At 38.2% G+C, this 25,431-nt stretch overlaps 1 protein-coding gene across 23 annotated transcripts in view; it reads left to right on the top strand.

Annotated features, from left to right (window-relative positions):
• IQCM (IQ motif containing M) overlaps nt 1-25,431 on the top strand; it is a 644,218-nt gene that overhangs the window by 85,294 nt on the left and 533,493 nt on the right. For all 23 annotated transcript variants that reach the window (XR_006216738.1, XR_006216737.1, XR_006216740.1 and 20 more), the window contains one exon: nt 352-619. Coding sequence is in view for 19 of the 23 variants with exons in the window: in XM_042983796.1 (XP_042839730.1) it covers nt 352-619 (268 nt within the window). In the remaining 4 variants the exon portion in view is untranslated. The remainder of the gene's footprint in view (nt 1-351; nt 620-25,431) is intronic.

Consider the following 25,431-nt stretch of genomic DNA (forward strand, 5'->3'; position numbering starts at 1 on the left):
TAATATGTCTAGTATTTGAAAACTTCTATTGTAAAGTGGACTTTAAAACTGCATTTGAAAATATCACATGTGAGGAGAAAATTACTATTTTAGAATTTACATTTTTTTTTTTTTGGAAGTGAAAACTAACCCTCATTCTTGTTAAGGGCTTTTGAAGAACTATAAAGGATAACATCTGCTTTATCTGATTACTGTCATGTGCTTTATAATAAATGTCTTATATAGTAAAGGTATTTTGTAAAATGCAATGAGTGGATATTATTTTATTATAAAATGTATTATATAATTTTTGTATTATACTATTAATAGTAAAATTGAGTTTTATTAAATTTATTTTTGTTTTACTCACAGAATAAAGTTCAAAGTACTTCTATAAATGTTTTTAGAAATAAACATCAAAAACCAAAATCTGTAAAATTCATACCTTTGGAGATTAAAAAAAAGGAAACACTTGATGGGGTCCAAGAACTTTGGACGGCACACAAAAAGATTTGTTTTCCCAAACACCTGTTCAAAAGGGAACATTTTGAGGAGACCCCTCAACAAACTTCTTTTAAGGAGCCATGCATGTTTAGTGTAAAGGAAAAATTCAAGGACTCGATGGATCTAATTGTGAAAGGTAAGTTTTTGGTGGAGCAGAGAATTTCAGCAAACCAACAGGCAAAACTGTTTGCTTCTGGTGTGCTTTTAATGGAATTTCCTTGTTGAAACAAAAGCCCATACTTTAAGTCTTAGCCATGGGAGGTAGGGAGCCATGATTAAAAGGGTTACTAAGCTCTGGGGACTACCAGAAATTGAGAAGAGAGTATGCTAATGGGAAAGAGGAATTTATTAGGACAAAATTGGTTAGCCACGTCTTCCGACAGGATAATATTTCTTCTGATACAAATTCTCAGACCATTGTAGTTCACCATTACTAAAGCAGTGAGAGGTTTATGGCTTTGAATTCTGTTGTTGAGCAGGGTAGATAGTATAGGCAAGCTGTGAGTGTGTTCCCCCAAAACCCCAAAAGGATTTTTAGGAATTGTAGAATTTTCCTTAAGAAAAATTATATAGTAGAGGTTTATTTTCTATCAGGAACTTGGTAAGATGGAACTTGGAAGTCTATTTAAGCAAAGTGATATTGTTTTCCTGAGACTAATGGCTAGAAAAAATGACGTTTATTAAAAAAATTTTTTTTAATGTTTATTTTTGAGAGAGAGAGAGCATATGCGTGCATGAGTGGGGGAGGGGCAGAGAGAGAGGGAGACAGAATCTGAAGCAGGCTCCAGACAGTGCTGTCAGCATAGAGGGGCTGAACTCATAAACTATGAGATCATGAAACCAACTGAGCCACCCAGGCATCTCTAGACAAAATGACTTCTTAAAACACATTTCTGTTTAAGCCTTTGTAACTTCATCTCCATTTTTCCTCTTTTGTTATTGCTTCTTATGTTATTCATTCAATGTGGATACTTTCCTATGTTAGGAGCTGGAGAAATAAAGGTTAAAAGGCTCATAGAGTAATGGTGGGGATGAGTGTCTGAGTAATTTCTTATTATCCAGTGTGACAATTGCTACACTAGAGGTAAGTGCAAAGCATTACGGGAACATTGTGGAGTAACCAACCAAGTGCCAGAAGGAAATTTTCTCAGAAGAGAGCTCATTAGAAAGGGGTTTTAAGGAGAAATTTGTTAAATGTAGTGTGGGAACAGAAGAGGCCATTTTGAGCCATGGGAGAAAAATATTAAAGCTCTGAAGGAAGAAAGAATGTGATACGTTTGGGAAAGGAGATACGTGATAAGAAATGAGGTTAGGAAGACGGGTGAGGCTAGATTTAGAAGAAAATATAATAGCAGGCCTAGGATTTGAACCTGTGTGTAATGGAAAGCCACTGGTCATTTCAAGAGAAAAGTGGGGAAAGGGTAAGATATGACCATATTCTTCTGATAGAAAAATAAAACTGTCAGTAGAGGCTGTGCAGAGAATGGTGCCAGAGAGATAAGTGAGGAGGTTGCATGGGAAAGAGATGATCCATGTAAGAGATGGCAGGGGCCTAAGTGAGGGCAGTAGTCAGCATCAAGTAAGTGTGGAGGAGGGATTTACAGTAGCATTTCTCAAAGTAGAGTCTTCAGAACACTAGTTCTGAGGCATTCACCTCAACAAAAGGGATCTCTAGTTAGATAAGTTTTAATGCATTTACTACTTGGAGATTCATGTTGAGCATTAATATATTGAGAGCTCTGTGAAATGCTGTAGAAAAGAACTCCGTTTGCTCTTTTTAACTTGGCCATCACCAATTCATTTGAGCAAAGAATTCCTAAAGAAAGACATTGAGGTTTCTAGACTGGAATGCTGGGTAGGTAGGCATTATTACATTGAGATCGGAATGGAGAAAGACAAGTGGAACTTAGGCAGATGGAGAAAGGAATGGGAAAGATAGTGAATTGAGTTTTAGACCTGATAAGTAGACATGAATATGAAGATAACCATTAGGAAGTTGGAATTGGAGATCTGGCAAATAAGAGAGAGACAGGTGAAGATTGAAGATTGACGTTGGGGGTTAACTGCCATGATGTAATTGTGAGGTTCATGCATTTGTTCAGCCAAGATTTACTTATATGTGAAATGTATAGAGACAAAAGATATGCTACTTACCCTGAAGAAATTCAAACTTGATATATGTAATTTGTATGTGGTTGGATAAAGAACGATAAATAGATAGTTACAATATAGTGTGACCCATATTGTAATAAAAATAAGCTTTACTGCTTTGAAATCAATAGGAAGGCGATACCTTCTTCAGATTTAATAATTAAGGATGGATTCCCAGGAGATTTAAAGTCTTTGGTAAATTTTGAAGGGTGATTAAACATCTACTCAAGGCAAACCATAAGAGACTCTTAAATACAGAGAATAAACTGAGGGTTGATGGGGGGTGGGGGGGAGGGGAAAGTGGGTGATGGGCATTGAGGGGGCACTTGTTGGGATGAGCACTGGGTGTTCTATGGAAAACAATTTGACAATAAATTGTATTAAAAAAATAATGAAAGACGAAAAGTTCTATAGAACTCTAACTAGACTCAGATGGTCTAACCTCTACATGATAATGGATATCTGAGAAAGTGATTGTAGTGTCTTTGCAGGAGCTGAAATGATTTTATATGACTGAAATGAAGATTGAGGAGTAATCAGAGATGAGACTAGATTTTGGAGAACTTTGAATTTTAGCCTAAAAGTAATGGGAACCATTTAGATGGTTTTTTTTATTTTTAGGTTTATTTATTTATTTTAAGAGATACAGAAACAGCGTGAGTGGGGGAGATGGAGAGAGAGGGAGAGAGAGAGAGAATCTCAAGCAGACTCAATGCTGCCAGCTTAGAACCCATGAAATCATGAGACCATGACATAAGCCGAAACCAGGAGTCAGATACTTAATGGACTGAGCCACCCAGGTTCCCTGCTTTTCAGATGTTGTAGTGAAAAGTTGGCAGTGATCACATTTGCATTTTTAGAGCATTCCTGGTTGCAGAGATGAGGTGTGTTGAATTTTGGAGGCACAGGGTCCATCGATGAGGGGACTAATTCATATGAGAAAGGATGACTTGAATTAAGGTAGTGGCACTGAGAACAAAACTGAGGGAAGAGATTTTAGAGACATTTAAGAAGTAGAGTTTCTAGATTTGGTCAGCAGTAGGTGGAACATAAGACACAGGGGAAGAGCTGTGGGATTCACTGGCATAGTTTGTACTAAGTGGCAGCATGGGAACGGATGCAGGAAATTAAAGTGTTGGAGATACATCTTACGTAATAGTAAAACTGCCACCAGCAATAAGTTGGAATCTAAACCATGTACCTACTGAGCTTTGTTCTAGGTGATGAAGTTGGGAAATAGCATTATTGAATATGTTGGTGGTTTTGGCTGCCTGTGGGAAGTTATTCTATAAAAGAGATGAACTATCAAAAGTATTGGCTGGTTTGCAAGCAGAAACGAAAGGGCATAGAGTGGTACTAGGTATTAGAATCCTTGGTTTTGAGCAAATGTCTAAGACCTATCATTGCAGCAAAAATCAGATTAAGGGTGTGTCCTTCTTAACCCAGCCCATATTCTCAGATCCCCTCCAGGCACTTAACACTAAGTTGAAAGACTAAAGCAAGGGATAAATAAATGAAGATACAAAAGAGATTTTAAAGCTACACTTAAAAAAAAAAAGAACTTTGAATGTGGTTTTTGGCATGAAGAATTAATTAGAAAAAAATGAATTAAAAAATCTAACAAATATTTTAGAGAATGTTATTGCCAAAGAAACCATGAACTTTGATTTAATAAAATGTTCAAAAGTAAAATAACCTGGCTTTATTTGGAAGTGACCCTCAAAAGCTGTATAGTCCCCAGGGAGGACAATAGCAAGGTGTAGCTAACAAGCAAAGAAAAATCTTCCCAGAGTAGATCCAGAGACCACAATGAACCAAAAAAATAATAATAAGGGAGTGTACTTCCAGGACAGAATCATTGTGTACTCAAAAAACTTCTCCACCTCCAGGTTAGGGGGGCTCTCAGTGACTCCCCAGCAGGATTCTGTAACTTCTTTAGTCTGGTGATTGCTATGTGACTTTTCTTTTTCTCTTTCACGAATGGAGTTTTTACTGAAGTTATCCTATACCTGCCCCAATGCTGGATGTTGTGTGCTTCTGGGGGAAGGTGGAAATAATTTTATATATCTTGTATGTATTATTACTGGCCAGAAGGAGCCACACCTGGACCTGATGAAGAAGACTTCAAATAGCCAGAAATTCTGGACTCTGAGCTGAATGTAGTACTTTGGTTGAACTTTAGGTTATCTCCTTTGGGGAGAGGAAGAGTGTATTTGTCAGGGAATAAGAATGGATGGATATTTGATGTTCAAAAGGGCTGACTGTGGCAGAGACTGGCTAGATATTTATCAAACTTATTACTGTATCCTTTTTTTCCTGGGCACTTGGCTAACATACATTTCTCATGTCGCTTACAGTTAGGTGGAGCTATGTGACTGAGATTTGGCTCAGTGGATTATAGCTAGAAGTGATGCTTATCCAAAAAATATCTTTTGTTCTTTTCCCAACATGTCTCCCATATTTTCAACTATGAGGACTCTTTTTCAATACTCTTAAAACAATTGCAATTTCATTGATGGGAGAATAGTGAAAGTGCTTTTACATATTTATCGTTTATTTATTTATTTATTTATTTATTAAAAAAATTTTTTTTCTGTTACACAGAACTTTTGTTTTTTTTTAAATTTTTTTAATGTTTATTTATTTTTGAGAGAGAGAAAGAGAGAGAGAGAAAGAACATGAGCCAGGGAGGGGCAGAAACAGAGAGAGACACACATAGAATCTGAAGCAGGCTCCAGGCTCTGAGCTGTTAGCACAGAGCCTGATGCAGGGCTTGAACCCATGAACTGTGAGATCATGACCTGAGCCCAAGTCGTATACTTAACTGACTGAGCCACCCAGGAACCCTGTAAAAGTGCTTCTAATAACTGTCAATTGAAAAATTTTGATTGAGATATTCAGTAAATATGCAAAACTTGGTATGGGGAATACAAAAGGGAAATTTTCTCCCTCATGGAACTTGGAGACTAGCTGGGGAAACAGTTATCAATTAAATAATCACTTACATGCAGTTGAGAGTATATGACAAATGAATGGTGCCTGGACTGGGGTCAGCAAAGGCTTTCCAGAGGAAATGATAATTGAGCTAAGCTATGAAAGATGAGGAATAATTACTAGGATAAGAAGTAATTCCTGCTTGGAGTTCTAGGTCATGAGAAAACCATTTGCAATGGCCCAAGGGAGGGAAGCACAGACATAATTTCAAAGAAGTACAAAAAGAACTTATGAGGCTACGGTTCTGGGAAGGAGCTGGAGAGGGGTAGCTTACAGCTATCTGAAAAATAGGACCTTGTAGTCAGTGCTGTGCTAGCAAATGTTTATTAACTGGCTATGGTGGGGCAGAGGGAGGAAGCCTGATTTATAGTCTTTGCCAATTTCCATGGTGTAAATACTTTAATGTAGCCAATTTCAAGCTACCAATGTTACATCACTGATTAGGGGAGTTACGAAGAGATGTGCACAGTCTGTTCTTTCCATAGTTGGGGCAAACACCTTTCATACACCACTTGAAATATTCTTAAATTTACTTCTTATCCAGCTACTGCAGTAGAGGCTGCTTCCTTCTCCAGGCTTCCCTGACTCCTTCCCAGCTTGGGACACCAACAAAAATGGGCTCAACACTGGCACATGAGCAACAAGGAAGGGAGGATAAGAGCCAATGGGTAAATGTTTCCTCCTTTCTTTCCCTGGGGAGAATGGTCTTAGTTACACTATATAAACTTCTCAGAAGGTCCTAAACAGTTAAGCAACCAGTTTCTTGTAGTGATGCTCAACTCAGAAAGGTTTCTTACATTACCTTTCTTTCTTGTTTTATTTCCTCATTGTTCTTTCCTGTTCCTTGAGCTCACTTCCTTAAAATACCCTCTTAAAAAATATTTTGATGGTGAGTTGTCAGTATTTGGTAAGAGACAGTATGGAATGTGAGGGAAAGGAAGAGTCAATTATCAAGAAAGGATAATTCTTAGGCTTTAAAACTTAATGAACTGGAAGATAGGAGTTATCACTTTCTGAGACAGGAGAGTGACCTACAGTTTTCAATGGGCATAAATGTAGAATTGAGGTTTGGATATTATGTTTAATGTGTCTATTATACATACAAATGAAAATGTCAGATAGGTAGTGTATAAGTGTGGGCTCAAAATTGGAGTCACTAAAATACAGATCAATATTGTCTAATAGAAATATTATATGAACCACAAATGTGATTGAGAACTTTCTAGTGGCCACATTGAAAAGATAGAAATAGGTAAGGGGCACCTGGATAGTTCAGTCGAAAAACCATGTAACTCTTGATTTGGGGTTGTAAGTTTAAGCCAAACATTGGATATAGAGATTCTTAAATAAACTAAAAAAACAGAAACTGATAAAATTAATTTTAATGATAGGTTTATTTAACTCATTATAGCCACGATAGTCAATATAAAAATTGTTAGTATTTTACATTATTTTACATTTATACCCCAAATCCAGTGTATATTTTAGAAATTGGTGTAGCCACATTTCAGATGCTCAGTAACTATAGTTGGTGAGTGGCTACTGCATTGAACAGCATAGATATCATTTTAATTTACAATCATAGATAATATCAGCAAATAAATAAATGTAGGTAGAGAAAAAATATCCAAGGACTAAGTCCTGGAGGTTTCTGACATTTAGAGGGTAAGAAGAGAAGTGCCCAGCAAAGGAAGTAGAAATGAAGAGCTGGGGAAGAAATCATGAGAGTGTGAAATATATTACTCGTATTTCAGTAAAGGAGGAGGAATGCCTTAGACAGGAGCAAGGAAATCTCATCCATTGTCCTAGAAGAAAGACAGGGCCATGGGCACAGAGAGAGTCTCATTGGTAGATTAGATGGTGGGATTGGTACTGTTTGTTTGTTTGTTTATTTCAGTGAAGTTAGAAGTAAGGTCTTCACTTGAGGAAGGGATGGGAAATATTGCGTTTTGAGGAGTGAGGAGAAGAGTGAGTTAATCATAATCTGAGAAAGTGTGGAAGTGCATGGACTAGGAAAGGTAATTTTCTGTGAAAAATACTCCCCCTTTTTAAAAAAAAATTAATTTTTTTTAACGCTTATTTATTTTTGAGACAGAGAGAGAGCATGAACGGGGGGGGAGGGGGTCAGAGAGAGAGGGAGACACAGGATCTGAAACAGGCTCCAGGCTCTGAGCCATCAGCACAGAGCCCGACACGGGGCTTGGACTCACGGACCGCGAGATCATGACCTGAGCCAAAGTCGGTCGCTTAACCGACTGAGCCACCCAGGCGCCCCCCCTCCCTTTTTTTTAAGAGAAAAGAGAAATAGTTGGGAAGTGTCAGTAAGGATTAAGGAAGAATCTGACTTTATCTCTAGCCCTAGATTATGGGAAGGGTGAAAGAGAATAATGGTTACCCCGTGAGAGAACTGTTGAAGAAGTTGTGCCCTTAGGAAAATAACGGTTAGAACAAGAAGACAGTGCAAACATAGAACATAGCTAGAATATCAGTTCAGCTGATGAAACATCTGGGGTTTCTTAGGGTACAGTGAAGAGTTTGGGGAGGCAATTCAAGGAAGGATAAAACAGTGGGGGTCTGTGGAGATTAAGGTCAAAAGCAAAGAATGAGAAGACAAGTTCAGAGGGTCTTTTATAGAAGACAGGTAAATGTTCAAATGGTAGTCTCCTTTTGGGGATTGTTTTCTTTAGCGGTTTGTGATCACGAGGCCAAGGGTGTTGGGGGTGAGGGATATGGGAAAGGAGTGAAAGTTTTATCAAGAGCACAAGGATGACAGTGGTCCTCCTGAAAATCCTATTATAGGCTCTGTTGAAGCCAGAGACATTTTACTGGGAGCTTTTGCATGTGTCCCACCAGACAGCTGTGAAGTGCTGATCTTAGAGTTTATATTTGAATTAAAATTGGAATTCACTTCTTAAAGTTCTTATCTCAAAAAGTATATATTAAGTCTGTAACTTGCATCTATTTTTTAAACATACTCCTAATATTCACTTCAGTGTGAATGGAAGCATGATCTAAGATATCAGCAGTATTAATTCCAGAACTTGATTAAAGTTTGTGAGATTAGAAAGAAAAGTGAGTCCTGTGTGTGTGATACATGTACCTTGCTCATGCTGCACTGACAGATCAGCTGCATTATCTTCCATAAGCTAAACATCTGTATGAGAAGAGGCCAAACATTCCTTGAATTTGATCCAAGGATATCAACTTTAAAAATACACTGGGGGCACCTGGGCGACTCAGTCGGTTAAGTGTCTGACTTCGGCTCAGGTCATGATCTTGCGGTCTTTGAGTTCGAGCTCTGTGTCCAGCTGTGTGTTGACAGCTCAGAGCCTGGAGCCTGCTTCGGATTCTGTGTCTCCCAGTCTCTCTGTCCCTCCCCTTCTCATGCTCTCTCTCTCTCTGTCTCTTTCTCTCTCTCTCAAAAATAAATAAAGATTTAAAAAAATTAAAAAAAGTAAAATAGGGACCCCTGGGTGGCTCAGTCGACTTCAGTTCGGGTCATGATCTCCCGGTTTGTGAGTTCGAGCCCCGCGTGAGCTCTGTGCTGACAGCTCAGAGCCAGGAGCCTGCTTTGGATTCTGTGTCTCCCTCTCTCTGTGCTCCCCCACTTGTGCTCTCTCTTTCTCTCTCAAAAATTAATAAACATTAAAAAATTTTTTAAATAATAAAATAAAAATACACTGTAATAGGGGCGCCTGTGTGGCTCAGTCAGTTAAGTGTCTGACTTTGGCTCAGGTCATGATCTCACGGTTCGTGAGTTTGAGCCCTGCATCAGGCTCTGTGCTGACAGCTCGGAGCCTGGAGCCTGCTTCAGATTCTTTGTCTCCCTCTCTGCCCCTCCACAGTTCATGCTCTGTCTCTCAAAAATAGACAAATATTAAAAAAAATAAAAAAATAAAAATATACTGTAACAATTATAATATCAAGTATCTTTAGTAAATATGTTCTCTGTGTTTACATGTAATAAATGCCCATATTTTTCTTCATAGAGCAAAATCAGAAAAAATATAAAATGATTTCTTCTTTGAGTATATAGATATTCTACAGTACTGCTTAACCATTTTGTATTGTCAAGCTGCCAACAATTTATGAATCTTGATAATTAGAAGTCACATGTGAAAATCTGGTTTTGTAATATAAAATATTAGGCTATAGTTACTATATAATATATAGTTTTCACTCATTTATGTATTCATTTAGGAACAAAAAAATACTTAGGTTTAACTTTGAGTCATTTAAATTTGAAAACAGATTAATTAAACTCAATGAGCTTTCCTGATATTCATGTCAAGCAAATATATTTAAGGTCAATATTGGATTGTTCCTTAACCAGTTTGGAAAGGAGTAAATGTGTATATGTTCGTGTGTGTATGTGTTTTTATGTGTGTATGTATTCTTTGGTCTCCAAACAAATCTTCCTTTAAATATAAAATGAAGGCAGAATGATTTTTAATAATGCTTTAAAATAACTATGTGGCTGGAAAGCACTGGAGAAACCTATCAGGAAAAATGACTTTGTGCTATGTTTATTTATTTTCTTCTCAGTTGTGAAAAGTTACCAAACAATTTTTTTGATCAGCAATGTATATAAAATCTTCTGTTTTATGTTTTAATGATTTTAAATATATATATGATTTCAACAAATATATTAAAATTGTTTTTTTACTCATTCCTACAAAATTATTTAGAAGAATTTGAGGCCAAGTTCCATAACAATATATAAGAAACATGGAATCTAGAGGCTCTTTTAAATGAGGTGGAAGATTATATTGAATTTTATATTACAGAATAATTTGATTTTTGGAGCTTTGGAACTTGAAGCATCTTCCTCCACATATGAAAACAGACTCTACTTGAGGAATTTCTAGATGAGGGAATAAATTTGGGATAATCACACAGAACTTTGCAACCGCTTCTCTGCTTTTCTTAGTTTCTTTCTGGTTTATGTTGCTATGTTTCTTCCCATTTCTTGTCAGTAATTTTCTTTTGGTTGCCTATGCTCTTGAGGAAAGGATTTAAGGATTAAGATTAGCAAATTATATATTTGAGTGACACATGTCTTGAACACAGTTCTTTCTTCCTTATACTTTTCTTTCTTTCTTTTTTTTTTTATGCTGACCTGGTAAGTTCTGAAATAGAAAGATGCAACGTGGAGACTCTAAGATAGGAGACTCATTGCTCTATAGGAACATGGTTTATTACATTTAACTAGTCATAAAGTTCATTAACTTTTAATAAAGTAATAGTATCTTAAATATAAAAAATTATTAAGCAATACAAAGGATTTAGAAACAGTTGAAAGGCATTTTTTTTTTTTTTTTTTTTTTTTTTTTTACCATTTGCCTTCTACTATTTTATTAGCCCAGAGGATAATTTAGGGAATTACAGAAATCTTTGGGTAGAGTAGTGACTTGCAGAGGTTTTATGATTAAGTACATTTGTTCTATGTTTTGCATTTGACAAGGAATACAAGCAGAGGAGAGCTGAGGCTAGTGAAATATTTTACAGTGGGCTAGTGTTCTTCCTAAGTCATTTGTACATAAGTTCTCTGTAGGAGTAAGTAATACCAGCTTCCCCGAGGAACTAAAATGAGAGTCCTTGCTTCCTAGGAGTAGTTTCCTATTTGCAGTGAAAATCTTCAGTGGACCTTTGTTGCTTTTGACTTCTCAGCATCCTTTAACCTTACCTCTGGTAACAGCTCTCAGGTTTGACTTTGGAGAAACATTTCCTCCCACTTTGAGTCTGTGCAGTGCAGAAAGGGCTGTCACCCACCCTCTAGCCCCAGGCTTGGCATGTGATTCAGGCACAAAGAGATGAGCTTATTCTCCTGACCACAGTGATGGGTGGAATGGTTGGGCTTAAATGAGGAAGAATGATGTGAGCCTGGAGGTACCAGAGAATATAGCACAGGAATTCTAGAGTAGAGTCAACGTGGAAGAGTAAGCTGAATGATGCAGATAAATAAGCCCTGATGACATTGTTTAAGCCTCTGATGCAAGCTTTGATGAAGACAGACTTTACCTGGATTTCCCAGTTTATGGGAATCAGTGAACTCTGCCCTTTGGAGAAGGCAGATAGTTCAGTGGCTTGGAACATGGGAGTTCAACTCCCTAGATTCACATCTCAGCTTTCACACTCATCAGTTTCTTTGATTCCTTTTAAGGTAATTTGGTTTTCTGTTGGTTTTTTTCTTGGTAGTCTGATGGAAACACCGTCCTTATCCAGTCAATGTAGGAAAAACTCCACTTAAGGTGTGTGTAACAGGCTGAATCATAGCCACTCAAAGATACCACATTCCAAATCCTGAAACCTATAAATGCTCCCTTATTCAGAAAAAAGGATCTTTCGAGATGTGATTAGGTTAAGGATATTGGGCTAAAGAGATTATCCTAGATTATTCCAGTGGGCCTTAAATGCCACACAAGTGTTTTTATAGGAGAAAACCAGAGGGGGATTATAGACACATAGAAAAGGAGACACAGAGTAACCATAGAAGCGGGATCGGAATGATATGTCCACAGGCCCAGGACGGCTGGCAGCTACCAGAAGCTGGGATAGGAAAGGAATGGATTTGCCTGTAGAGACTGAAGGAGTGGAGTCCTGCTGACATCTTGATCTTGGACTTCTGGCTTCCCACACTGTGAGAGGACACATTTCTGTTGTTTTAAGCCACCATATGTTATAACAGTCATATAGAACTAATATAATGTCTTTCCAAAAGTAGGTTTCAAGACATTGAAAAATAACCTCTTTGTTATAATGAGTGCAAAAGTGTGATCAGTAGGTCAAATGTTTCAACTTTCATTTCCTCATTCATATGTTTATTCAGCAATTGTATTAAGCTCCTCCTTGAATCAGATACTACATACCATGGCCCCTGCCCTCCTGAAACTTTCAGTTTAGCATAAATTACTTTCCCTTTCTCTCTTTCTCTCAAAAAATATACATATTGCAGGGTGGGGTTTTTTTTTGGGGCGGGGTGGAGATTTTTCAAGGTGGGAGTCCAGCGTTATAAGTAACTGTCTTTTCCCTTCTGAATTAAGAACCAATTGAATGCAGAAGACACAGGAGTTGGACAAATGGAGATTAAAATGTTCGTTTTGTTACAGAGAAAGCTGATGGGAGAATATGGCACTGGATAAGTAGCCCTGTGGCTTAACCACCACCCCACCCCCACCCCTACACACACACAGAGCAACACCTGCCCTCTAATGAAACCTCCTATTGCAGAGGAGAGTGTATTTGCTTGCTCCATTCTTGTAGGCTGGAGACACTCTGAAGGGATCAAGCCCAGCTTGGCTTTTCTAGTCAGAATGAGGAAGGGCACAGGGTGAAGGCAGGCCTTGGCCTCTCACAAACCAAAGCCATGAGCCTTTTTGTCTAGCCATACCCTCATCTCCTTTGTGTCTCTGAAGTAAGGGAAAACATAAATATATGTGTGCTCCCCAGTACTACAGATTCCTATCGTCAGAGGCCACCATGTTACCACTTGCAGGATTTGCCTATTGTCTGAGGTTTACATACGTTTTGGAGGGTTTGGAAAAGAAACGGCCATAAACTGGGTGTTAAGGTAATTAAATCTTTTACTGAGTGGCATGTAATTTCCTCCTTGCTATGTTGGGTACTTTGGGATTTAAAAAAAAATGTAAGCCATGGAACATTTCCTTCCTCTTAGTGATTTATATGTAGCCAAGAGACCCATAATTATTTTTGTCCTACTGTGTGGAAGTTAGTCAACCCCAACCAGTAACATGTTTATTACTTTAACCTATTTCAGGCACAGATCTGATTGCTGGATAATTAGTACATCAAGTAGAGTTAACTTTCAACATTTGAGGTTGAACATCTTATTAAGATCTTGGTTGTCTTTCAGAGACAATACCTTTCTGAGATTGATATATGTGTAAAAGAAATAAGCAGAGGCTAACTTAATTGTCTTCTCTTTTTACAAATTTTAATGTGAATTTTTTTTTTCCCCACTGACCTCCATGTAAACTAAAGAATGCTGTTAAGACAATAATCCCATTTTCAGTCAGAGACAGTCTTTGGTCATTTCGAGCCTACATTATTAATATTATTAACACGCTCCCCTAACTTGTCTCCCTGCCTCTGGTCAAAATCTGATTCAATCTTTAAAAAAAACTTATGCCAGAGTGATTTTTGTAAAATGCAAATCCTACACTCTCTTTTTTTTCAAAAATCCTTCAATGTTTCCCCAGAGCCCACAGGATAATGGAGGTAAAATTATATATTTATGTATCCCAACTATGAATATTTTTTAAAAGTTGGATTAATCATGATAGAAGAAAGACTGAATTATCTCTCTATTCTTTTTATGGAAAATAAGAAATTTTTGTTATATGAAGCAGTAATCAAGGAATACAGAGCCAAAAAAGGAGGCAAAATGTATTACAGAGGTATCTCTGGTAGGTAATTAACAAAAATACTGTTATTTATCTGGATTTTATGATGTTGTGATTACTTTTCAGCTTTAAGAATTTGTTATTTATGGTGATAACCTTCTCTAATTCTAAATATTCACGTTCACACCTCATTTTGTATTTATGCTTTTACAGACACTTTCTTTAGTATGTCCCCACAAATTTTATAATTTTTAGTCCCTAAAATACCTGGATTCACTACCAGTGGAGGCCCAAAGTTAAGCAGGAAAATCAGAAGCTACTGTCATAAAACAGAAATAGTAAGATGGTAATTTGGATTAGGGTGATAGCAAGTATTTAGGCTTTGGGAACCTTCAATAAGATTTGCTGATGAGTTGATTACTGGATGTTTTTGGAGAGAAAAGAGTCAGAGATGAGCAGTTCATCACCAATTCCTATTGAAGGTTCTACTTCAAAACAAACCTGAAACATAAATGCTTTTGTCCCAAGTTCGTGAGGGTAGAGTCACCATTTAGCAAGATGGAGAAGTCTATGGGAAGAACAGATTTGAGTCTTATGACCAGAAATTCAGTCATTTAAATTTAGTCATATAAAATCAGATATCAGTTACACATCTAGGTGAAGATATTGAATAGAAAGTTGGTATCTGGATTTGGAGTTCATGGCAGAGGAATAGGCTCAGATATCACTTTGGGATACCTCAGCTTATAGACAGTATTTAATGCTCTAAGGCTATATGATATATCATAGGAGTGAGTTAAGAAGTCTATGAGAACCTAGCAAAGATGACTGAAAAAGCAACAGCAAATGAGGAAGGGAAAAAAAAACAAGCAAACAAACCTCAAAAAGGACACTGGGATATGCTGAAAACTGAGTGAAGAGGATGTTTCAAGAAGGGAGTGATTAACTGTCAAATTCTGTTTACAGATCAAGTAAGGTGAGGACCGAAAATTGACATTGGATTAACAATGTGGAGGTCAATGTTGACCTTAGCACCCACTGTTTCAGTAGCGTGTCCAATTCAAAAGAGAATGGGAAGAGAGAAATGAGACAAGTATAAGAGTTATTTCAAGGAATTCTATTATAAAGGAGAACAGAAACTGGGTGCCTATTGGGGGAGGTGAGATCAAGAGAGTTGTATTTTTGTTTACTTGTTTAAGTGAAAGAAATTACAACATTTCTGATCAGAACATTCAAGAGAAGAGGAAAAAATTATAATAAAGCAAGGAGCAGGGAATTATTGGGGCAGTGTCCTTGAGAAGGTGAGAGTAGAGGAGAACTGTTGGACACATAGAGGGGTTGGCCTTAGATCGGAACGTGGGTATTTTCACTGGCAATAAGGAAAGGCAGAGAGTGAATGGGTACAGATGTGGTCAGGAGGATAGCTTTGGTGTTGTCTTTTTTTTTTTTTTTTAATGTTTATTTCCAAGAGAGACAGAGACAAAGACAGAGTAGGGGATGGTCAGAGAGAGGGAGACACAGAATCCAAAGCAGGCTCTAGGATCTGAGCTGTCAGCACAGAGCCTGAGGTGGGGCTCAAACCTACGAACTGTGAGATCATGACTTGAGTCGAAGCGCCCAACTGACTGAGCCACCCAGGTGCCCCCAGTGGTGTCTTTTGATTGCTTTTGTTTTCTCAGTGAAATTGAAAGCAAGGATATCAGCTGAAAGTATGGTCGGGGAAGTGTTGAAGGTTTGAAGAGAGAGTAGAAAAATGTGAAACAGAGAGGGGAGAATGAATGGACTAAGGAATTGTGTTGTGACTACTGGATACATTAGGCCCACTTGGGTTCTCGTTCATGAATGTGAAATGAGGCCAATCATGTTTTTGTTTCCTACTCTCACATCAATCATGCAGGGTGCGAATACCACACAAGAGGTGGAGATGTAGATTCAAGTAGGGTTTTGTGTTTTCACAAATGAACATGACAAAATGCAGGAGGGTCAAAAGAGCTGAGGGTCTGTGAGAGAATGAGCATGGGGACGGACTTGGAATTGCAACTGGCTAAGTTATAAAGATGGCAAGGGAGTGTGGGAAGGTGGTAGTTATCAGTGAATAATAGGTCCTGGTAGGGGTCAAAAATTGTTGGCAATGAGGAATAACCTAAATAAGTAGAAATCGGTGATTAGAGAGTCAGATGCTTCAAACGGAGCTCAGGTGCCGGCTGATTGGTTCACACCAGGGTGTGAACAGGGACACAGTGGTTCCTTGAGGGTCGACAGTAGTTTCTTTCAGTGTTTTATAACCCATACCTCAGCCTGACAGATACTCAATAAATGTTTATGAATGAATTCAGACAAAAAGTTGACTATCAGCATGGAAGGAGGGTGATAAAAGGTCATTCTGAGTCAAATTTTAATTGGCAATTGCACCTGTCCTTATATGTTTGTGGGGTGCACAGGACAAAGACCCCACCTCAGGCTAGCTCAAGTAAAGGGAATGTATTTCAAGTTTCAGACCTCGCTAAATGCAAGGAATGGGAACATAAAATACAGCTGAGTCTCGTAAGAACTGAGAGCCTAGCAGAAACTGAGGTGCCCTCTCAGGCTGTTGAGGACCAGTTGGTCTCTCCTCCTGCTTCTCCCAGTGGGACTGTTTCCTCTGTTTTTCCTCAGAGTTAAGTCTCTTCTCCTTTTCATCAGACACACAGACCAACATGGTTGCCTCATGGCCTAAGTCCACATGAAGTTTTGGGTTTACACTACACATCTAACTCATTTTCTTAAAGCTCCTATTTCTGGGAGAGCAATATGATAGACCTAGGTTCGGTTAGGTGATCCCAAAGCCACAGTCAGGACAGAAGCGATGGTGATAAGGTACCATTATGGCCATTTAGGCCCAACCTCTTAGTGGAGACAATAGATGAGAAAGTGGTTTGGGAGAAGGGGACTGCATGGGGCAGACAACCCCAAAGAAGTCATCTTTCTATGGGGGGAGGGGATCAGATAGAGAAAAGCAGGACTTGTTGTATTAAGCAAAAATATTCTTGCAGTTAAAGGAACATATTTTGTTTGCTATTGTAATTTTATCTTCGGTTTTAGCAGAAGTGCAATAGAAGATAATCCTATAATCTAGTTAATATTGGTTATTTTGCTAGTTACTATGACTATGCGCAAACGTTGGCCAGTGAATATCTTTATAAACTTCTTTCAATTTCTTCTGGTGAGGCCACTTACAACCCTGATTTAGTTAATTTGTATCAGAATATACCAAGGTAAGTTACTTTTCAGACCAACCAATTTTATTTATTTATTTATTATTTTAAAAGTTTATTTATTTTGAGAGAGAGAGAGCAGGAGGGGCAGAGAGAGAGAGGGGCAAGAGAATCCCAAGCAGGTCTGCACTGTCAGCACAGAACCTGACATGGGGCGCCAACTCATGAACTGTGGGATAATGACCTGAGCCGGATGCTTAACCGACTGAGCCACCCAGGCTCCCCGAGACCAACCAACTTTAAAATAAAAAATCTTTCTTCATAGCTTTCTACTGCAGAGATCCTGATTAATTAGGCTCTGTAAGTCATCAAAAGTCTTCCAAGATGAGTGGACAGTGTTCTTATTATCATTTTAGAGGAGTGTTAGGTATTCCTCCAATTGATAGCTCCAAGAACATCTCCCATCGGAGTGGTTTGCCTATGAACTGATCTGTAATTCACATTAAAAAGTAAGCCCACTAGTGGGAATGGCAGGGATTTTATTTCTCTTGTTTGCTTTTATATTCTCAGTGCCTGAAAAGCAGAAAGATGGGCTCATTTAGAACCTGAGGAGTAGTCCATACACATTTGTTGGATAATGGGATGAAAGGTGTAAGTATGAGTGCAAGTGTAACTCACCAACCAGCTCTAGGCAAGCCTGGTGGTTTTTCAAACAATTCCACTTACCATTGAGTTGATACTTCTGTTACAACGTGCTGATCCCTGTGTTACACCTTAGGAAGACCTAATGTGTATGTGTGTGTGTTTGTGAAGTGTGACAGTTACTGTACAGAATAAAGAGATCGATCCTAATCACTGTCCAGTGTGAAACAGCTGGTGCCCGAGCTATTCAGTGCCCAAAGCAGTTATTCATTTCTCTGGTCTGCATGGATGCTTCCAAAATGATTCTGTCACAGCACGTGTGTTCTGGCATTCCATCTGAACACTGGGAAACCTGGAGCCAAGGATCTATTAGTGCCTGAAGTGTGGAATGTGTGACATTGATCATCTCCTCTCTGAGCTGGCACTGCTCTGAAACAGCCTGAGAACCAGGGGAACAAGTCTGCTGCCAAGTCCATCTGGTTTTGATCCCATTGCACTTAATGAATCAAAACATTATTTTAGAGACACTTTATTTTTTAAAAAACTATTCCAGAAGTCCAATGAGTACTCTGACTATACTTAGGATGGATCTAAGAAGTGTTCCATGCAGTCACTGTAGAGACATTCATGAAGACATATAATGTGTTATCATTGCATATTTAATAGGTGCTTTTAAGTACTTCAGTGTGATTAAATTGATGGCACTTTCTACTTAAATTCTTGGTTTCCAGCTACACTAAACCACTAAGTGTGGCCTTTAAGTGGCATTTATAAACAGACTGAGATATGAGGTTGTAGCGTGGTAAATAAATGACCTTTGCTTTTTTATTTCTTGATGAAAGTTTGGAAACCTCTATCTCTAGAAGCTAATTTTTGGTGTTAAGAAATTGAAAATGTTTCCACTCTTCTTCTTTTGGAAGCCAAATAATGGGGGACAGAACAGAGGAGCTAAGAAACGACATATATTGAGCATCGACTACTTATTAGACACTGTATTAAGCCATGCATTATCCAGTGTCTTGCAAGATAGACATGTCATTAGTTGCATTGTATAGTTAAGAAAACAGGCACAGAGAGAGACAGTGCCCATGCTGTTGTCATGGATAGCAAATGGCAGAACCAGGACTGAGGTCTTTCTGACTCTAAAGCTTGCATTCTTTCCACTCGTGCATCCTCTTTCTCAGTGGCATCAGGAGCAATTGAGGGTGCTTGGAGGAATGAGGGTCTCCCAAGTGCTCTGGGAGCATGGAAGTGGTGCTAAATCTCCTAATTTCTTGTATACCTTGAGTGAGTCACTTTTCTTCTCTGTATCTCAATTTGCCTCATTAAACTGATCTGTTGTTTGTTGCTTTGGAAAGTTATTGTATTTTCATGCAGAGTTATGATCTTTCAGAAGATGGGTGACATTTAAAGTGCCCAAATTCATCTTAGATAATAATGAAAATTATGCCATTGTCATTTATGTCCGGTAGCAATTGTAGGCTTTCCTGGTATTCCAAAGATGTTCCCAAGGGGCAGCATCATTTTCAATAGGTCCTTACAGAGGCATCCTGTGGATGAAGACAAAGAATGCCAGTGGAAATCATTAGGTAATTTAGCACTGATTCTATGGATCAGGAGCAAAATATTCCAGTATTGCTGCGGGGTTCACCTTCCTGTCTGACCAAAGCCACAGAGACCTGATGCATTTTAGAAATTTCACCAGAAAAAGAAATGACATCTGAGGGATATATTGTGCTGTGTATTAGAGGACTCAAGAAATTCCAGGAAATGAATCTATTTTTGCTAGTAAAAATGAAAAGACAGCTCATGTTACACAGATATTTTAAAGGTGAGAATATTAGCTTTGGGATGAGCTTTGGCAGTTGCTTTTTTTTTTCTTCCTCTTTTTATTGTGAAAATGGTGACTGTTTCTACATCTACCTAGAAAATCCTTTCTAACAATACCACATTCATCAATGAAAGCACAGATGGATTCCTTGAGTGGGAGGAGCAGCCAGAATATGGGGAAGGATTGACTGTCTCTGTAAAAGAGTTGAAGGCGTGATTACTTGGCTGGGTCAACAATAATGAACTGCCCAAAATGGCTATGAAGGTGTTTTTGATGTTCCTAGACAGTTTCTTAGGTAAAATTGTTATGTGAGTAGTTAGAACTCAGCAATGACACTATAATGCTTATAATTCTAGGACCCAATGCTAGAACCACCAGACATGGGGTTTATACTGCCCAAGGCATTTCTTTGCCTGGCTTTTAAATGAAGGCTGATTTTAATTTGTACATAGTGCCTTTGCCTTGTTTAAAGAAAAAAAATCACAATAGCTGAAACCCCAGTTTGCTCAAATCTGCCTTTCGCAGCTGATTTCATTTACTTATAGGCATAATTACATTTGGAAAAAAGTTTTAAGTTTTATGGCATAAGCAGTAAAATCAAATGAGTGTACACTCTTTCTAATCATTTGTTTCCTACAGACATTTTAATTGTCCAGATCTACAGATCTGGGTCTCTCTTCCTCCTTGACAAAGGAATGTTTTTCGAATCTTGATTGTCACTGTAACTAGAGGCTGTACTCTTTTGGTGGTTGGCCCCCAAATTTTATTCTCTTAACACCTAGAGTGAATTTCACATCTTCCTAGATTTGTTACTGTGTTTGTAGCTCTGATATGAACATCCTGTCCATGAGGAAATATTTGCACTGCTTAAAGGAGCAGCTTCAGTGGTCTGAGAGGGTGGGACAAGAAGACTTCGCCATGGCGCTTCCGTACTCTGAACGTAGTCCAGAATGATGGTCTGTCCATGGATGATAATGGGAGTCTAATCTGCATCTGCTTGGGGAAGAATCTGAGTTTCAGAAAGAAAACAAAAAAATCAAGGTCTCGTTCTCTTCCTACATGATCTTGGTGAAATTATTTAACACATTGATTGCATGCTCAGTTTCCTATTTTTTTAGATGACAATGATAAAAATACCTGCTGACTAGATCGCTGTGAGGATCAAATAAGATTTCTATGCGAAAATATAAACTATAAAATACCAGGTACATTATTAAAGGCTCGTTGAAAGACTAACATAAGAAAAGAATGTACATGCTGATACAAAAGAGCCGATGGCTGTCTTATTACAAAGCAGTTACAAAGCGCTTTTGCAAAAAGAAAATTTTCCTGGAAATCTGAGTGGGTTGTCTGTGTTCCCTCTCCTCCTCAGTCAACAGATCACATTCAAACATTACACTGGGTAGGGCATCTAAAGCTTAGTATGATCCATTCACCTGGCAGTTATTTGAAAACTAATGTTCTAGTTTTACGTAAATGTGTTCGAGCTATGTTGGTGCCAAGCTATGTTGGTGCCCAAGTGTATCGTCTAAGTTTTAGAATTTCGTGTATCATGTGGTTTTCAAGACTTAATAAAACGTTAACTACTTAATAAACTGCCAGGGAGCAACTGTGACAAATGTTGTTGGCATCAAGTGTACTGGGAAATAGGGTTTTAGCAGAAGTGTCTTAATTAGGAGTGGGGCCAGGTTCCATCCTCTGTTTCACCTTGGTTTCTGTGTCTGCAACCAGTCACAAAACTGGTCAGCTTTACAGCCTCGAGCCTTGTGATTCGCCGCAGATGAGTCAGATTCCTGTTCTGTCTGGTGGTTTAATGCCATTGGCAAGTCTGTGTAGATAAACAACAAGAAGACTGCCAAATCCATTTGAGGACAAACAGCATATCGTGGTTTGGCGAACATCCTCTGTCCGTTCGCATAGACTTAGTTTTAGGCACAGGAAAAATAGGACTCCTAATGCAAGGTGAGAAAGTATGTCAAGGTGTTTGAAATATTTTACCTAAAACAAGTGATGGTATAAAATGTGAGGAAAGCTAAGAGCTGGTGAGAAAACAGAGAAAGAAATAATCGTTTACAAATGGCTGTTTACCTCACTTGAAAATGATCCTAATCAGGAATTTGCATTTCCTTAAAGCCTTTTTGTTAGTGATAATATCCCTATCCCTATTTCTCAAAAGGCAATTATCACATAAAATGGCTTATAATAGAAGTGTTATTGCTTTCCTGGCGTTCAGCATGTAAGATTTTTATTGGTATACTTGTCTTTTTTTTTTTTTTCTGAGCACCTGCAATTATATTTACATTCTGACAAAATATAGTAGAGGTGGCACTTAAATCTCCAAGTTCCTGTCTACAATCCTAAGCAATTTTACAGTCTTTTCAGCTATACCTATTTTTTTCTGTAACAATTTCAAGTGCAATTAAGACACAGAAGTATCATTTGTAAAGTTTCCACAAAAAGGATATATTTTGGGTGTTGGTGCTGGATACCATTACAATAACTTGCTTTGTAATTAGCGTGGCAGATCTGGGATTAGCTCGGATCAGGACCTTAGTAGTCAGGCTAAAAGATCTTAGCTTTTGAGGGCAGGAAAATTCTGACCAAGGAAAGAAGAAAGAGGTGAGGTGCTGGCATTTGTCATCAATAATGTTGAGTGGTTGGCGGGATGGGATGTTGATGGTAGTGTAGTAAATTACTTAACAGAGGACAGTTTGTGCGATAAGGAATAAGGAAGATCACAAACGCCACACAAATTCTCTTCCTGGTTGTAGATTAAAATATAGAACTCTTTATTCATAAGAGTAGACAATAAACTTACCTTAGATTTCTATTAAGAAAAGGAAATGAAATGTATATGAAATATTCTAATTTGTGTTCATACAGCAATCATGGATTTTCAAGCATTTTCATAAGGTCTCTGAAAGGTCTGGGATTTCTCCCTATTTACAAGCTAAAAATTAGCCTGATACAGTTTCATAGATATAGGCAGAAGACAGAATCAGGACCTGTCAGAGAGAGATAAGGACTTCATTACTCAAATTAGAGCATGCAAGCTGAGCTTCATGTCCACGTCTCTTCCCCTTCCCCTCAAGTCCCATGAGAGCCACATGGAGGGCTGCCATTCCCATGGTGGGTTTGGGTTACAGCTGAGAGATGTGAGCTTGAGGGAATCTATGGCTTTTAGAGGAAGCATGCTGTCTGTCTTGGGAGAGGCATTACCTCACTCCTCAAGGTTGGCTTGCTGCAAACACAACCCTGAGAAACAGTCTGAGTAAAGAGCAAAGAACAGCCAGAACCTGGCATTCTTGTCACCCAGTATGATTTTCAGTGTGTTTAGGACCCATGGCAGATTGCGTCTTCTAACCTTTAGGAACTCTAGATGATTATCTTACCAACAATATGTGTCTATTGTAACTTGTATGAATTCTATGCACATATATTTGTAGTTTCAAAGCACTATCATTCCCTCCTTTTGGCAAATAAGGAATTTGAGGCTCAATGTGTTTAAATAAGAAGCTAAAGTCACAAATAAGTGGCACAGCAGGGACTACAATGCAGTATTTTTAATTCATAGTCTAATGTTATTACCATTGGCCTGTTTCTGTATTACTGCTAAAGAATTTTTAGGCTTTGTTGGCTGTGTGTTTTAGTGAGGGCTTCTCCATTATTTTATTTACTGCTGTGTACATTGCAGGAAATGACTCCTCCTTTTCTTCTATTGCTGCATTTTGATTTTATCAGACTAGAGTGTTCCTGCATCTTTTCCTCCTTTTAGCTTAGATAAATCTGTTTATTTCTAAAGGCCTGTAGCTGCCTCAAAGTTCTAGGAAATAAGGTCAAAACAATGAAATTGTTCGCAGAAGTGCAGAGATAAAATGTACATCAGCCACAATTTAGTCTAACCACCCCACCTCCATTTTACCAGTAAGAAAGCAGAGGTCCAGAGAGCCCCAAAGAATTGCCACCCAAGGTCAAAGGTCTTATTAGTGGTAAACAGAAGAGCCGAAACCAAGATTTTTTTGAATCTAAAATTCAGAGTTTTTTGTCACTACACTCTACATTGCCTTCTGAGCAAAGAAGAACTCAAGGATATTGGGAGAAGCTTAGTACCTTCTCATTATGTGTTCTAAAGTTCTGTTCGGTAACAATAGTACTTCTGTTTTTCATCATCCTAGGTATTGAAATAACAACAGAATTATAATTGCTTTAAGTCATGGGGTACAAACTTAAATGCCCTTCTGAGATCAGCAGGTAACTATAAAATAGCCAGTGTGATCAATGGAAGGAATAGTGTCTATGGCAAGCTAGAGAAAGCACACCCATCCAATACACTCTGATTCAATACCTTGAACATTGAAACCTCTCCCCACGCCCCCTGACCCCGGCCAAATCTGTGTCTGGATTCAGCTCTCCAGCTGCCATTTTATAACACCTGACCTGAATAACATGGTTTCAAATGATTTGCTGTATCTTTAAATGTGATCTTGTCACAGGGTTTTTAGAGCTAAATATTAAGGTATTAGTTGTCAGCTGCTCTAACCCATCATTATGCTGAGAGAGAAACAAAAGCGATAAAGTGACTTGCTCAAGTCAGTGTGTGACAAAGCTAGTTTGTCACACCAACTGTGACTAGAACTAAATTTCTAAGACACTTAGTCCAGTGCTCTTTCCACTTCATCCTGAAACATTTTTTTTAAAAAGAGTATTCAGTTTTATAATAAAAGCGATAAGATGGAACAACACATTTTGCAGATAACCTCTCAGGAATCAATCAATAATTATTTATTGGGTGTATTACCACAGGCCCATTCTAAGAGACATGTGGCATACTAAAACACAGCAGGTATCTTTATTTTGTCATTTCTGTCCTCTCTAGTTGGGAAAGTCAAAACTACTATTGCAGAATAAATAAATGGTAGGATCTTTGGCATTGACTTTAAGAAAGCTTCGTAAAGTAAGGAGATTATGGGGGACATGAATGCCTTCACTCTCCATATTCCAACAATTATCTTTAGTAGCATATTTAAGAGAACCCCCTGTCACAGCTAAGGGAATATTATGATATTTGCTAGAGGATGTGAGGACTAGAATTATGTGTGTGCGTGTGTGTGTGAGAGAGATTTGAATTGGAATTTGTGCTATTCGTTCTTCATGTTAAACCAAACTTTTTAACGATTGATATCCTAAATATTTTGTGGGCCCCTAATCTGAAGTTTGTGGCAAGTGCTGACATAGATATGAAAGGTATGCCAACCAAAGTTGTGCTGAGATAGAAGTTATCTACCTTCGTGGAGGTATTGTAAGAAATACCAGTTTTAAAAAATAAACTGTTCCTCTATACCTTTGATTTATGTTTTGTTTTCACCAGTATTTAAGTTCTGCATTCATACTCTCTGATGCTGCGGTCAGTTTTATTCTGGTAGGGAATTCTTCTCGTTTGTCTGTGTTGCAACTTGGTTGCCCTCCCTAGCCGATTCGTCACTTCTGCCTTTTTCTTTTTCTCCATTTCAGATGCTCCGTCTTATTGCTGTATCTGTAGAACTCTCCATCCTTAGATACTTCAAAATTAATCCTGATGGGGCAGGGGGGCAGGGCAAGCTGTTTTTGTAAAAGGTCAGATAATAGTAAAAATATTTGGCTTGGTGGCCCATGTGTTGCCTGTCGCAATTACTCAACTCTGCTTTTGTAACACGAAAGTGGCCATAGATAGTAGGTAAACAAGTGATTGTGCCTGCGTTCCAATAAAAGTTTATTTACAGAAATAGGTAATGAG

This window comes from Panthera tigris, chromosome B1 (genome assembly GCF_018350195.1).
Source record: "Panthera tigris isolate Pti1 chromosome B1, P.tigris_Pti1_mat1.1, whole genome shotgun sequence".
Taxonomy (NCBI): domain Eukaryota; kingdom Metazoa; phylum Chordata; class Mammalia; order Carnivora; family Felidae; genus Panthera; species Panthera tigris.